This window comes from Neovison vison, chromosome 12, assembly GCF_020171115.1.
Source record: "Neovison vison isolate M4711 chromosome 12, ASM_NN_V1, whole genome shotgun sequence".
Lineage (NCBI taxonomy): Eukaryota > Metazoa > Chordata > Mammalia > Carnivora > Mustelidae > Neogale > Neogale vison.
Window position 1 is genome coordinate 28,877,119 of NC_058102.1, and position 13,538 is coordinate 28,890,656.

The 13,538-nt window shown below is 36.8% G+C and overlaps 1 protein-coding gene across 4 annotated transcripts in view; it reads left to right on the forward strand.

Moving 5' to 3' along the window:
- The first annotated feature begins 907 nt into the window (after positions 1-907).
- DCN (decorin) overlaps positions 908-13,538 on the forward strand; it is a 41,462-nt gene continuing 28,831 nt past the window's right edge. The window contains exons 1-3 of one of the 4 annotated variants that reach the window (XM_044226864.1): positions 908-1,233; positions 3,718-3,765; positions 5,246-5,492. In XM_044226864.1, coding sequence (XP_044082799.1) covers positions 5,279-5,492 — 214 coding nt within the window. In that variant the 5' untranslated portion in view covers positions 908-1,233; positions 3,718-3,765; positions 5,246-5,278. Of the gene's footprint in view, positions 1,234-3,717; positions 3,766-4,231; positions 4,395-4,817; positions 4,903-5,245; positions 5,493-13,538 lie in introns of those variants that run through there. The other 3 variants (XM_044226863.1, XM_044226862.1, XM_044226865.1) reach the window with 3 other exon arrangements.

A 13,538-nucleotide genomic window follows, 5' to 3' on the forward strand; every position in this document is an offset into this window, starting at 1 on the left:
GTGGATGGCTAGAGGAGGGAAAGGGAAGGTGGATGATGGGAGGGGAGGGCTATCCTCTCCTGTTTCACAGATGTCGATTTCAAGTCTCCACCTGGTAACAACAGCCTAAGGGCCAAGGCATACAAGTCAAAACACAGAGACACACAGGGGGAGAATTAAACAGCACCCCGTCAGGGAATTACAAAAACTCAAAAAAGCTTTGCAGTGGCTAAATAAATAACAGTCCTTGTGTTTACACTTTCTTTTTTCTATTTACTGAAATTTGAAAAGAGCCATAGACTCTGTTGCCTTTTCAAGGTTCTGGATTATATAAAAGCAGAGTCCATGAAAATCAAAATTTTCATATGCAGGCTAAATTAAAAAGTTACCAATTCCTAGTATCTATGTGTTTTATTTAGAAAAATAAGAAGAAACCCAACAGTTAGTAAATGACAAGAAAGATTGTAAACTATGAGTAATGAAATAATAATAATAATTAATAATAATAGCAGCAAAAGTGACATTCTTCTCGTATAAAACTGTGACTTTCTTCCAGGACGCTTTAGAAATACGTTCGAAATACGTAGAAAAACTCCACGGCAGAGTACTTGAATTTGCACAAACAGCCCAGGGCAAGTAAGAATCTGAAAGAGTATTTTCATATAAAACTACTCATGGATTTCTGCAGACCACATTCAAAATAACCACAAGATTAATTTCGTTCCATTTGCCAGATTTGCACATCACGAAAGCCAGAAAAACTGTCATTTCGGAAGTCTAAATGTTACTTATAAACAAGACTAGAAAGGGTGGATAGTGGAGTAAGACGGGGGTGGGGAAGCAAACCCTTTAGTTAGAATGTTTTCAGGAAATGAATCGACACAATAAAACAAATTTCAAATCAAGTTGCCCCTCTATACCACATAAGCAGTTTAGAATCTTAAGCAGATGCCAAAGGAATAAAGCAAACGGGGAGAAAAAAGGCCGATAAACTTTCTGGCAGCCATACAAGACACATATCATTACCATATGATCTAATGTGGGTGTCAGCCGGATTGTGTTCATTGAGGGAAACCTTATTTTTTAACTGTGCTATGGAGTAGAAGCAGGAGGTTTGCAACCTAGTGACAGTCACAGAGCAGCACCTACCCCCTCCTCCTTTCCACACCTGCAAACTCTTTTGCTTGGGCTGAATATTTAGTGTAATTACATCTCAGCTTTGAGGGCTCCTGTGGCAAATCCCCGGATTAAAAGGTATGGTTTTCAATAATTGTCCTGAACTCTGCTGCAGACTAATAAAACTTTGATCAAGTTGAGAGCAGAAGGAATTATTTGGGGAGAGAAAGAAAAGAAAGAAAAAAAAATCATGCTAAACTTTTGATAATCTTGATGCAGTGTTTTAAACAAGTATTACTTGAAGACAAAAGTGGAATATTTGGTAAAATGGTTGAATGCATTGTTTTAGTTCTTTCTGTTCTTGCAAGGATATTTATTAAAAATATATATATAACCTAACATCATGACTGTCTATATTGATATATTTTGTATTTGTACTAATGAAATGTTTTACCTCTTTAGAAAGTATTTATATTTTAGATCAGCATACTATTTGTTATATATATATATATATATATATATATATATATATATATATGGTTTTTTTTTAAGGGATTTAGTTCCCTCCTGAATTCTTGATATTTTCAGAACTTTTAAAAACTCAAGAGATGTGAACTCTGGTGCTTAGCTGCAGAAGTCAAATAAATGTATATTTCTACAACCTAGAAAAGAATAGAAATGATCACCAGAGAGGTGAAAAGAAACATTGAAAATACTTATGCTGCTTTTTGAAGATAATCTCAGAGTTAGCTACATAATTCCTTACAGAGAAAGAAAAAACCCAGCCAGTATTTTCAGTGTAAATGAAATTTTATTGTAAGGTACATCACTTGAAAAGGAGGGTGTAGGTTATTTTTCTTGCTGATTTCCAATCAGGGTAACACAATGACCACTGGCTAAGTGGGGTCCCAGTGACATAAATTCCTGTGGCTTTTTCTTTTCCTATTGCTATTTTGACCAGAAGAAGAACCAAATGCTTCCTATAGCAGTCCTTATAGATAAATGCCATTTTTATTGTCTGTTTTTAAATTATTTCCATTATTATTGAGGTTTTTCATGCACCTAGTGCTGGGGAATTTTTTTTTTGCTCTGTAGTTATAGTTTTATTTATCTCTTGAGGGTTAAATTTAATTTTGAAAGTCATACCAAAGACATAAATGATACCCTACAAATGCTGAACTGAATGATATAGTTAATTTAATGAGCTGAAGCAGTTTAAGGAGCCAGAAATTATTATTTTTGTTGAAACACTTCTAAACTGTAGGGACTAGCTTTAGTGGACTAGTGACATTATACTTAGTTAGCAATTAGCATCTAGGAAGGAGTCCTATTTTTTGAGAACGCTTAAAACAATCTCAGTGAAATTTGGACAGTATATTGTCTCATAATCTCCTTGGTTTCTGCAAGGGTATCAGCACTTTTCTGTTTATTTTTCTTATATACTAAGGAAGGAAGGAAGTGATTAAGAAATTATTAATATCAACAGTCCACATTAATGGTTTTAAGATGCTCGGTCTTCAAGTATGATGACACTAATTTAAAAAATCATCTCTTGGGGGAATCTGTATAAGGTTTCGGGACGTATTATTCTTCTTCAGGACATTCAGGGTTAAAATGCACACACACACACACGCACACACACACACGCACACATGCATCCGAGTGATATAAAATAAGTAATGGAAGCCATAAACTCCCTGCTTGTGTTCAGCTTCAAATCAAGAAAAATATTGTGCAGATAATTTGCACAACTTTAAGAAGAGTAAACACATATAAATGATAATATTCCTCTGAGCTAGCGTTCAAGATTTCCTTTTTGGGGTTGGTGAAACAACCAGGCATTTTCTGTTCTGGAGAAAAGATCAAAAAACGACATCTGCATTAATTCTCATTGCGATTTACTAAATCTGCAATTACTTTGCTTCATTTTCCTTCTAAAATTATATTAAGTATGCAAGCCTAGCAAACCATGGTAAACAGTAAACATTACATTTTAATGTGAAACAGACAGAAACCACTCCCTTAGATCGAGTCCAAGGGAACACTGCCAAAACAATAGGGTCTCCGTTAAAAGGCTGTGCAGTAACTGAGTGGGAACATGCTCCCAGAGAAAACCTGATACTGAATTTAAAGGGGCAGTGTGAATAATAATCTTTGTGGTATTTTTAAAATGAGAAGCCACATGCCTGTACTGCGTATTTACTGCCTTACACATATCTCACTAATAAATATAAGCTGAAGAACAAAAGTGCAAGAAATTCAAAAACATTTTTTTTTCCTTCTCTAGTGCATCTAGCCAGGAATTTCCAGAAGTTACGTAGATAGATACATTGAGGTCAGGGCATCCAACGTGGTGTGTTTTTTGTCTTTGTTTTTTGGTTTTGTTGCATGTGTTACAGTTGGCTGATGACTAAAAATCATTTTTTAAAGTCTGGTTATGAATGGGCAGCTTTAATATGATGCTTACAAGTGTATACTTCAAAGTAGGTGTGGGAGAACTAAAGGTAACATCTGCTGTGTGTTTTGGGAATCCTCAGAACAGTTTCCATAGGGTTTTAAAACATACAAAGTAAGAAATAAACCGCGTGTTCTCTACATGATCAACTACTCTTTGTTATTCAGATCTATGTAGTTCCCTTCAGCCGGCTGAGCACCAACTCAAAGACAGATGTACGTATGTAAATGCTTATCAAATGAATACGATATGGATTTGTCAAAACTGCACTTATGTTTGTTTATAAAACTGCCCTCTAGGTAAAACCAGATACCATGTAAGTCCTATAAAAATCAGGATTTCCCATATATGTTTGCTGCTTTAATAAAAAATGATCAGTTTGAGAAACTGGCCCATAGATTTATTTTAAAAAATGAATTGTGCTTCCACCAAATTAAGGTTTTCCATTTGTTACCTTTCTCAGGCTATAGACTTGATATCGAAAAAAAGATAAGTTTGTGTTTTAAGAAATCAGACCCACTGGCTGCCTGGAACAAACGGAATAACTTGTATTGTTAATAAATTGATGGTCAATTGAGTCATTTATGGGCAAAATGTTGTGCAAGGCCTGGGTACAGAACAAAGAATAATAAGACACGCCCTGAAGGAGTACATCTTCTAGTTGGGGGGACAGACCGAACATGCAAAACAAATTACAGTATAATGTGATAAGTTCTTTAAAAGAGGTAAGAGCAACGTGCTTTGGGGCACGGAAGAGGGAAGAAGCCGTGTCCTGCCTGGATGAGCCAGGGTATCCACAAGGGAAGTCCATTGTCATTTTCAGTCTTTACAGCCATCTTGCAAGGTAGGTATTTTAAATGGCACTTAGCTTTGAGTGGCAGGGTTGAGGTGGGGACTGGAGGAAAGAGGAGATACAGAGAAACTGGGCTCGAAACATTGGTTGGTACCAAATTACGAATGGTCTCACAGGCCACAGAGGGGATGTGGACCTTATTGGCAAGTCTTGAGAAGTCAACAAGGAGTTTTCCGTAGAAGAGGAAGGCAATGAAATCTAATTCTCAGAACATGACTTGAGCAGCAGAGTGGAGGAAGACCTGGAGTAGAACAAATATTCAAGGCTGAGACCATTTGGAAGCTCTTGTGATAGTTTAGGGAGTGATGAGAAAGTTCTGGACCAAGATAAATACAGTGGGATGGGGAGATGAGATTGGTTTCCAGAGAGATTTCTGACATAGGAATTGAAGATCTTTCATGTTTATAGACCAGATTTTATTTGACTGTGACCTGACTTGTGTTGAGTGAGCCCTGAGAATTCCAATAGGGCTTATCATCCTAACAAGTTTGCAAATGAGGTGAATATATAATATACTGTCTCAATCCAGACCCCAAATTCAAGCAGGCAGATTCAAATTGCATTCAAATTTCTTTTCCTAAGTAAAGAGCTGTACTTAATCTGTTACGTACCTTTCAAATACATTTCAGTGTTCTGCTTCCTAACAAGAAATGAAAGGTTTTTCTGTTGTTGTTTTTGTTATATATATATATACATACATACACACACAACAAAGTATATATATATATATATATATATATATATATATATATACTTGACACTCACTCTACTGTGGGGTGTTTCAGAAGATAACGCAGTACCCAGGTTTTGTGACTCTTCTAAACCTTTTGTTTGTTTCCTAGGTTCCTTGCCTGTGAAAATACATGAGATAAATCATGAAGGCCACCATCATCTTCCTCCTGCTTGCACAAGTTTCCTGGGCTGGGCCGTTCCAACAGAGAGGCTTGTTTGACTTTATGCTAGAAGATGAGGCTTCTGGAATAGGCCCAGAAGAGCGCCCCGGTGTGGAGTCTGCCCTAGAGCCTCTGGGACCTATGTGTCCCTTCCGCTGTCAGTGTCATCTGCGAGTTGTCCAGTGTTCTGATCTGGGTGAGTAGGTGCGGGCTCTCTCTACCTGTCTTGCTTCACTCACAGGAATAGCTTCCCGGAGAGGTTAGCATTCTCCCTTTTCATCTCTGCAGTTCCAAATGTGAGAGACAGCGCCACCTATGGAGAAGTGCAGGAAGCTGGCTAGCATAGAAAGAAGGAGCTTTGAAGTTAGATCTTTTTCTTTCTTTTTCAAATTGGGACTCCATCACCTTTGCAAGTCACTTTAAAAAAAAAAAAAAAAAAAAAACTTTCCGAACTTCATGGTCCCATTTCTGTAAAATGAAATTTTGAGCCAAATAATGTCTCCTGTTCCACGATTCCAAAGGGATGGCTTATTTTAATTCCGTGATTTGCTTTCAAGAAATGTTAGATGTTAAAACCTGGGTGATGTCTCTACTCTTGGCTTAGCCCAGATAACAGAGTTCGAACATTACTAAATTGTAAAGTATGCAGTTATCAGAAGCAAAACAAGTAAAGTTTTAGAACAAAACATTATCTTTCAAGTACCAAAATACTCCCCTAATCTCTGGGTCTTGGTTTTGCCTTTGCCTTTGGCATTTTGTAATCTCACTGTTTATATTCTTTAGAAAGTTTCAAAGCAATCTTTACAACTAAGATATGGTGTAAATATTCAATATAATCACAGGACATTTATCTTTAGCCTAACACAGTATACAGCTTGATTTATCACGTTTGAAGAAAAATCTGGTCTGGGAATTCCAAGAGCAATACACTCAAAAGATAAATCTCCAGAAAGTTTGAGGCCCCAGCAGATGGGCCAAAGGGAATGAATATAGTTGACATGACAGTTGATTTGCATCTCTCTCTCTCTCCCTCTCATTTTGGTTCATTTTCTTATAAGGGAAAAACAAAAGAACCAAAAATCTTCACAGAATGACTCTGTCATGGTGTAATTCCTAATAGAAGAAACTCCATAGTGTAGTCGTGTAGTCGGGTACTTCTTTTTTTTTTTTTTAGTAGGGTACTTCTTTTGGGAACCCTGTATCTATTCAGAACATAGTCTCTCTAGCAGTATTTTACAGGAAAATTTGCCACTAACCTCTACAGTTGGAATAAACTACATGCTGACCCCCAGGAAAACATAAATCATGTCAGATAGTAACAACTCAAAATCAAACATTCAGGACAGCTTTTTAAATGCAGACATATTATATAGCCATTTAACACCGGGTGGGGGAAAGTGTGTAGAAAGGCTTTAAAAAGGCTACAGGATAATTTCACAAGATTCATTCATTCATTCAACAAATATATTGAGATCCCACAATGGGTCAGATCTCTTGTAGGCCCTGGCAAGGAAGGAGTGAGGAAGACAAATATGGTCCTTGTCAGTCTGATATGATATTGGTGGTGATTATTTCTCTTTTGAATTGTATATTTGCTACAAGGGGGATTAGATAACTCTCAAGTTCTACAGAAACTGTTGTAAGCATCTGGACATTACCTGCATTTCTAGTATAGGCAGGAGAATCATGCAGTTGAAAATATCTGCACATTGGAATCACCCTATGATGGATAGACTGGGGGTAAACTTAAAAAAAATTATTGAAATGGCCAAGTTCCTAAGAAAATGTGAATCCAATGAAATCTCATTTTGCCTCTGGAAACAAGGTTAAAGGGATCCATGATTATTTCCACCACATATATTGCTAACAATGACCAGCTGATATTTTTAAGGAGGAAAGAGTTGTCCAGTCACTTCATTGGTTTTATTTTCCATAAATATAGTTTACTCATATAATAAATTATAAAACTTGAGTCTGATAAAAGCCTATGAGATAGTTTTCCAGTTGACTCTCATAAAAAAAAAAAGCCCAAGCCTATTGCTCAAAACTAAACAGAAAAATCCAGTCTCCAGAAATGTCAAGTTCATTGACTTGGGTGTCTCATGACTTGGTTTCCTTGATGTCCTTGTTATTATTTTATTTCATTTATGTGTTTGTTTTTGGATGAGGACGTTTTCTACATGTTACCTTTTATCTAAGAGCCCAGAGTGCATTCCTTGAAAAGGCTGACTGACCCTATATACCAAGGACATAGCAAAGATTATACTAACGATTTCTTTTGGGAAACCCTACCGCATGAAGGGAACTAAGTTCCCATGAGCAGTAGTCTCATCTAAGTTACTTGTAGTTTTTATTAAATTCATATTTAAATATATTATGGAAGGTTTTGATCAGATATTTCTAAAACAGAAAATACATCTTGAAAAGGAAGAATAATCTGTTTGTCTTTGAAGAAAACACTCTATTGACACTCTCCACTACCATCAAACTTCTCAGTCTATGTTCTTGGCATTCTTCGGAGCCTTGACATCTTCATCTGAAGAAAGATCACAGCCAACCTTAGATATTCTATTATTTGTGTGTGGTGCCTGGCTCACAGTGGACTCTCAACATATATTTTCTATGTGATGACTGTATGGAGTAAAAGGTGGAAGATATGTAGAAAATAACAAGGAAGGAGAAATAGTCAATCTTATTCATCGTAAAGACATGCAGTTTATTTTTTTTGTTTTTGTTTTTAGTTATTTAGTGATCTGAACATGAAACTTGAGTTATTTTAATAAAGAAGAAAATGTTATGCACTTTGGGATGAGAAAAGTGAATGCTTAACCTTATCAAGGGCTAATGTTTTATTAAGGATCATCCTTGCCAGAGCTTTTAATGAGCAGAGGGGAGCTACAGAGTTGAAAGACAGTAGTCCATTGCCGTCTTATAACTAAACAATATTTAATAAAAGCAAACAATTCTTACTAAAATGTTTGACTATTTTTGCTGCTAAGAAGTATTTTTGGCAAAGTTAAACAACATCAAATTTTTAAGCAGTTCTACATCAAAGCTAAGAAGTAAAAACTGTGTAATTGGAATTGAATAATTAACCCATAGGAAAATTTGAGGTTTTCAAGAAGATACATGGACTGTTTTAGTTCTTCTCATTCCAATTTATCAGAGTAGCATTATGTATATTTTTCTCTAGCATGGGGGATTGAGAAAATAAACATATTTTCACCTGTCAAAGAAAGTAATGAATACTCCATAGATACTGGCCAAGTTGTTTGGCTAAATTTGTTGTAATTTAGATTGCCGTTTGAGCCAGAACTAAATGAGATCCCTGTCTTCGCTCTCTCTCTTTTTTAATCTATCCTCTTGAAACATAAAGCAATTTCCTCTTAAATGTAGAAATCATAAAACAAATAAATGTAAGATTAAGAAATTCAACAATCTATGGGTTACCTTAAAAGAATAAGCCTACAATGTAAGTCATTCTTGCCAAAGATTTTTGAAGTGTCTTAATATTGATCTTGTGAGTGAATGATGTTTTGTGTACTATTTTGAAGGAAAACAGTTCCCTTAGTTAGATGTGTACTCTTTGGCTCAAGTGTTACTAGGTCACCATTCATCTTTGGCTCAAGTGTTACCAGGTAGCATTATTTTTACTGACTTCCATCTTGTTGCTAAAAGGCAGATCAGCCCTGGTAGGTGAAATAAGCCGAAGCATTGTTTTTTGACTATTCTTCCAAATTAAAGTAACAGTTACTGATAAATTTCTTTTTAAAAAGAATTTTTTTTTAAAGGGGCACCTGGATGGCTCAGTGGGTTAAGCCTCTGCCTTCAGCTCAGGTCACGATCTCCAGGTCCTGGGATCGAGCCCTGCATCAGGATCCTTGCTCAGCGGGGAGCCTGCTTCCCTCTCTCTCTTTCTCTGCCTGCTTCTCCGCCTACTTGTGATCTCTCTCTGTCAAATAAATAAATAAAATCTTAAAAAAAAATTTTTAAAGATTTATTTGAGGGAGACGGTGAGTAGGGGGAAAGACAGAGGGAGAGGGAGAGCAAGAATCCTCAAGTAGACTCTATGCGAAACTTGGAACCCAGTGCAGAGCTCATTCTCAAGACCCTTGAGATCGTGACCTGAACCGAAATCAAGACTCAGATGCTTAACCTGCTGAGCCACCCAGGAAACCCTTGATGAATTTCAAAAGAATTTAAATAGCTTTTAAAATGATTTAATAGTTGCAAGAACTTGGGTTTTGCAGTTCAACATCTCTGAACTCAAGTCCTGCTTTACATTGAAACTTTCATTGGATAAATGGGAATATAACATTTCATTAGGTAAGAATAGAAAATATTGATAAGAGTGTCTACCATACTGTTCTATTGAGTTTACCATTTCAGACAAAGTTGGCTAGTGACATGAGGTTATTCCTCATAATGTTCTTTTATTTTTCTTTGACACTGAGAATCTCTGAGAAGTGGATGGCCTGTAGAGTTGAACACAAAGTAGCACCTTCTCTCCCCTCTCTCCTGAATAGGACCACATCCCCTCCAACTATAAATAGACACATATTAGAAAATTATATAATTATCAAGCAATTCAGCCTTCTCCAAACACCATTCCTTTGAACAAAATGGGTTAGGTGAAGTAGACAACAGTGAAACATTTGTATATTTTATAATCATAAATGATTCACAACCCACATATTTGGCTCTCCAGAGATGATGTTGGAAGATGTAACATTTTATTTTGCCATGTAAAAGTAGTGCAAATCACTACTGGTTCCTAAAATGTACTTCATATGGCAAAGGATATTTTAGATTTAAAAATGCCTTAACAAAAAAAAAAAAAAAAAGAAGAAGAAGAAAGAAAAAGAAAATCCCACCACCCTTTACACTGCATAGAGCTCGTTTTCTTCTTTTTAATCATTTTGCTTCAACTGGTGAAAATTTTGTCAGTAGCCACCCCTTGGGACATACATGCGATAGCTTATTTCTTATCTGGGGAAACTGGTTTTCCAGAAGCAAATTTTATATGTGAGGTAAAGGAACTATTAGATTTCCTCTGTGAAATCAACTCAGAAGAATAAATTAGGGCTATTTTGTAGAGGGGCAGAGAGAATGCCGGAAGTTCAACTGCTTTTATAGTTTGTATCTGGCTCTGCCGCAGCAGGGACGTAGGGTGACCCTCATTAAGAATCTCAGATGCATCAAAAGGGTGTGCCTAAGACGTGGCAAGGGAAGGAGCTGTGTGCAGAGCATGCCCAGTGGGTTGCCTAAATGCATATTGGGTAGTGTGGAGCGTGGCAGATCATTAGACGCAGCAGGAAGAATTCTCATGTGACCCAGATGGCCAACGTTCCTGACACCAGGGATTAAAGATGGGGAGGAGGAACAGAGGAGTCAGAGAAAGCCAAAGGAAGCATCTGTCTTCCTGACCTGACTGAGAACTGACATATCCCTGGTTTCATTCTCAGTCCCAGGAGGGAGAGAACGGCAGCTGTGTGGGATCAGGGCATTTGATCAGACTGCAGCTGTGAGGCATTCTCTTCTGGAAGATCCTCCTGGCTCCAGGAGACAGGATGGGGACAGGTTGTGAGAATATCAATTCCCTGGGTAAAAGAAATGCAGGAGACCTTCTAATCTGAAGTTTTCTCCTTCAAAGAGTAGCAAAAAGATTAGATAATTCCCTTAAAAATAAGGATAAAGAAGAATTAATCCGGTTTTCAATCCAGTCTTAGTAAAAGGAGAAAGCCCTCTAGAGCTCTCTAGCAACTACACTACGACACTCAGGATTCAATAAACCCTTGACTTAGTTTACAGATTGCTTTGAGGCGATCTCTGCAGCTTGTCTACGTCTGTGGGTTCGCTGTAATTGATATTTGCCTTGATTTTTCTGTATTACTCAAATATATGGTATATAATCGTGATTCAGTCTATTTTATTTATCTATTTATACATTTACTTTCTCTACCAGAAGGGAAGCATAGTGAGAACTTATTTTTGTATTTCCTCTACTTAATAAAATGCCTTCTACTTGGTGGATAGTCCAACATCAAGAAATGTCTGATGAGTAAGTGAACATATCCAGGATCTAGTGTTGGATGAGTGTATAGTTCTACAACTTCCTCATTCTGTCAAGCTGGGAAAAGGAGGGAACATGGCTAAGTGGGAATTAAGAGTCATGGAGCTGTGGTACACATTATTTTTGCTTTTCTTTGTTTATTCATTTGTTTTGTTTTGAGGGTGACCATACGTAGAACCAGAAAGGTTCAACCTTCCTTGGGCTTATTTGAAAAAAAGAACTGAATTGAAGGGGGGAAAACTCCTATTTCTGAAAGCTGATCCAACTACCACCACAATCAAATTGCCATTTTTAAGAGGGAAATAAGGGAACATGCCTGCCTTGAGCAGAGGAAAGGTTTTTGATGGAGCCGGGGCTCCCAACATGTCATGTCACGTGCCAAATACTGAAGTGTATCACCACTGTCCTAATTATTAAATTGAAGACAGCATTATAAAAAATATTATTGGAAACCAACAAGAATAAATCTTGGAGTTTGGACCTCTGCCACAGAACGGGGGGAAAAGAAAGCATCATGTCTTAGGACAACCTGGCCTTTGTCCAACATGATGTTTACCAGATTGTTGACATTTGCTAGCAGAACCATGCTATTCATCACTGGGACAACTTGAAAAAAAAAAAGTATAATTCTCAAAGAATTTATTTCAGAAATGATTTTCTGGTAACATCTTGAGTAAAATTTTATTTACTTCAATAAATAATCCTATTTTTAAAAAGATAAATTTCCATTTACAGATTTTGGGGGGACAAATAAATAATTCAGACTAGTCTCGGAAATAATGCATTTAAATGGAAAATATAGAGTTATATTAAAGGATACTCACTGAAAAATAATTACATTTAGAAAACCACTCTGCTCCTGTTACAGTTGCTGAATTCATTTTATCTCAAAACTTGGCGACTAAAAAAAAGATAGTTTTATTTTGCTCATTATTTAAGTACAAGAAATTTGAGCAGATCTCAGAAAGGCTGTTCTCGCTTGGGGTCTCTCAGGCATCGCAGTCAAGTGTTGGCTGGGGCCATGGCCATGGGGAGTCTTTCCTAGGCTCCACACCCAAGACAGCTCACTCTTGTAGCTGGAGTTGGTGCTGCTGTTCCCTGTGAGCTCAGCTGTTCTGTCAGCTGGAGTGTTTCACGTGGCCTCTGCAGCAGGGTGGTCTCAACTTACACAGGCTTTTTTACATAGCCCTTAGCCCCTGGCTGCCCCCCAGAGCAAGTGTCCCAGAAGAACTGGGTAGCAGCTGCACAGCCTTTTCTGACCTAGACTCCGAAGTCATGCTGTGTGTCTCTTCTGGCCCATTCCATTAGGTCATAGAGACATTATATCCCAGATTCCACAAGAGGAGAATTTGACCTCATCTTTTGGTGGGGTTGGGACTAGTTTGTATTGAATATTGTGACCAGGATGGGAGATACAATTAATACCATCTTTGGAAAATGCAATTATCTCCATATGTATATAAAATGGATTTATATACATTTATAATGAGAAACACAGGCATAAATTGTATAATATATAGAAGGTCCACATATATTACACATCCCTGTGAAGGTCATTATTTAACAGTTGCAAACTACTTAAGAGGTCAAATCAATTATATGCACATTAATTTACAACTTTATTTCATAGTTACTTAAACTTTGTACTTTGTACTTAAAGATTGTAAGAAAGGCATTGAATCATATCTCGATGGGTTTCTTTCTGTTGTAGAATATCTTTTTTTGAAGCGAATTTTACCTGGCTAATCAATATTTCACTTAAAATGCTTATCTTACTTCCCATATAATTTGGGAATGACTATAAAATTCATTAGTTTCAATAACAGTGACTTAGTTAAAATCATATATAGTTAATAAGATCATATACACAGATAGAATTTAAGTTTTTTTATTTAAAAGCTAAAGGTAAAAATATACTTAAGTTTGAGTATTAATGGTTATTAATGGTTTCATACACTTTGAGGACTTGTTTCAGTTCAAATGAACAATTTTCAACTGAATAAAGTTTTTAATCACCTTGAAAGCACCTTTAGCTCTAGTATTTCTACCCTGGTCTACTTCATGCTCAGCATTTTCACATGAAGAGATAGCGGCAAGGGAATGCTAAGGTAAATGTTCTTAGTTATCTCTGGTTAGTGTCTGAGTTGATCTGAACTCAAAGCCCCTCTG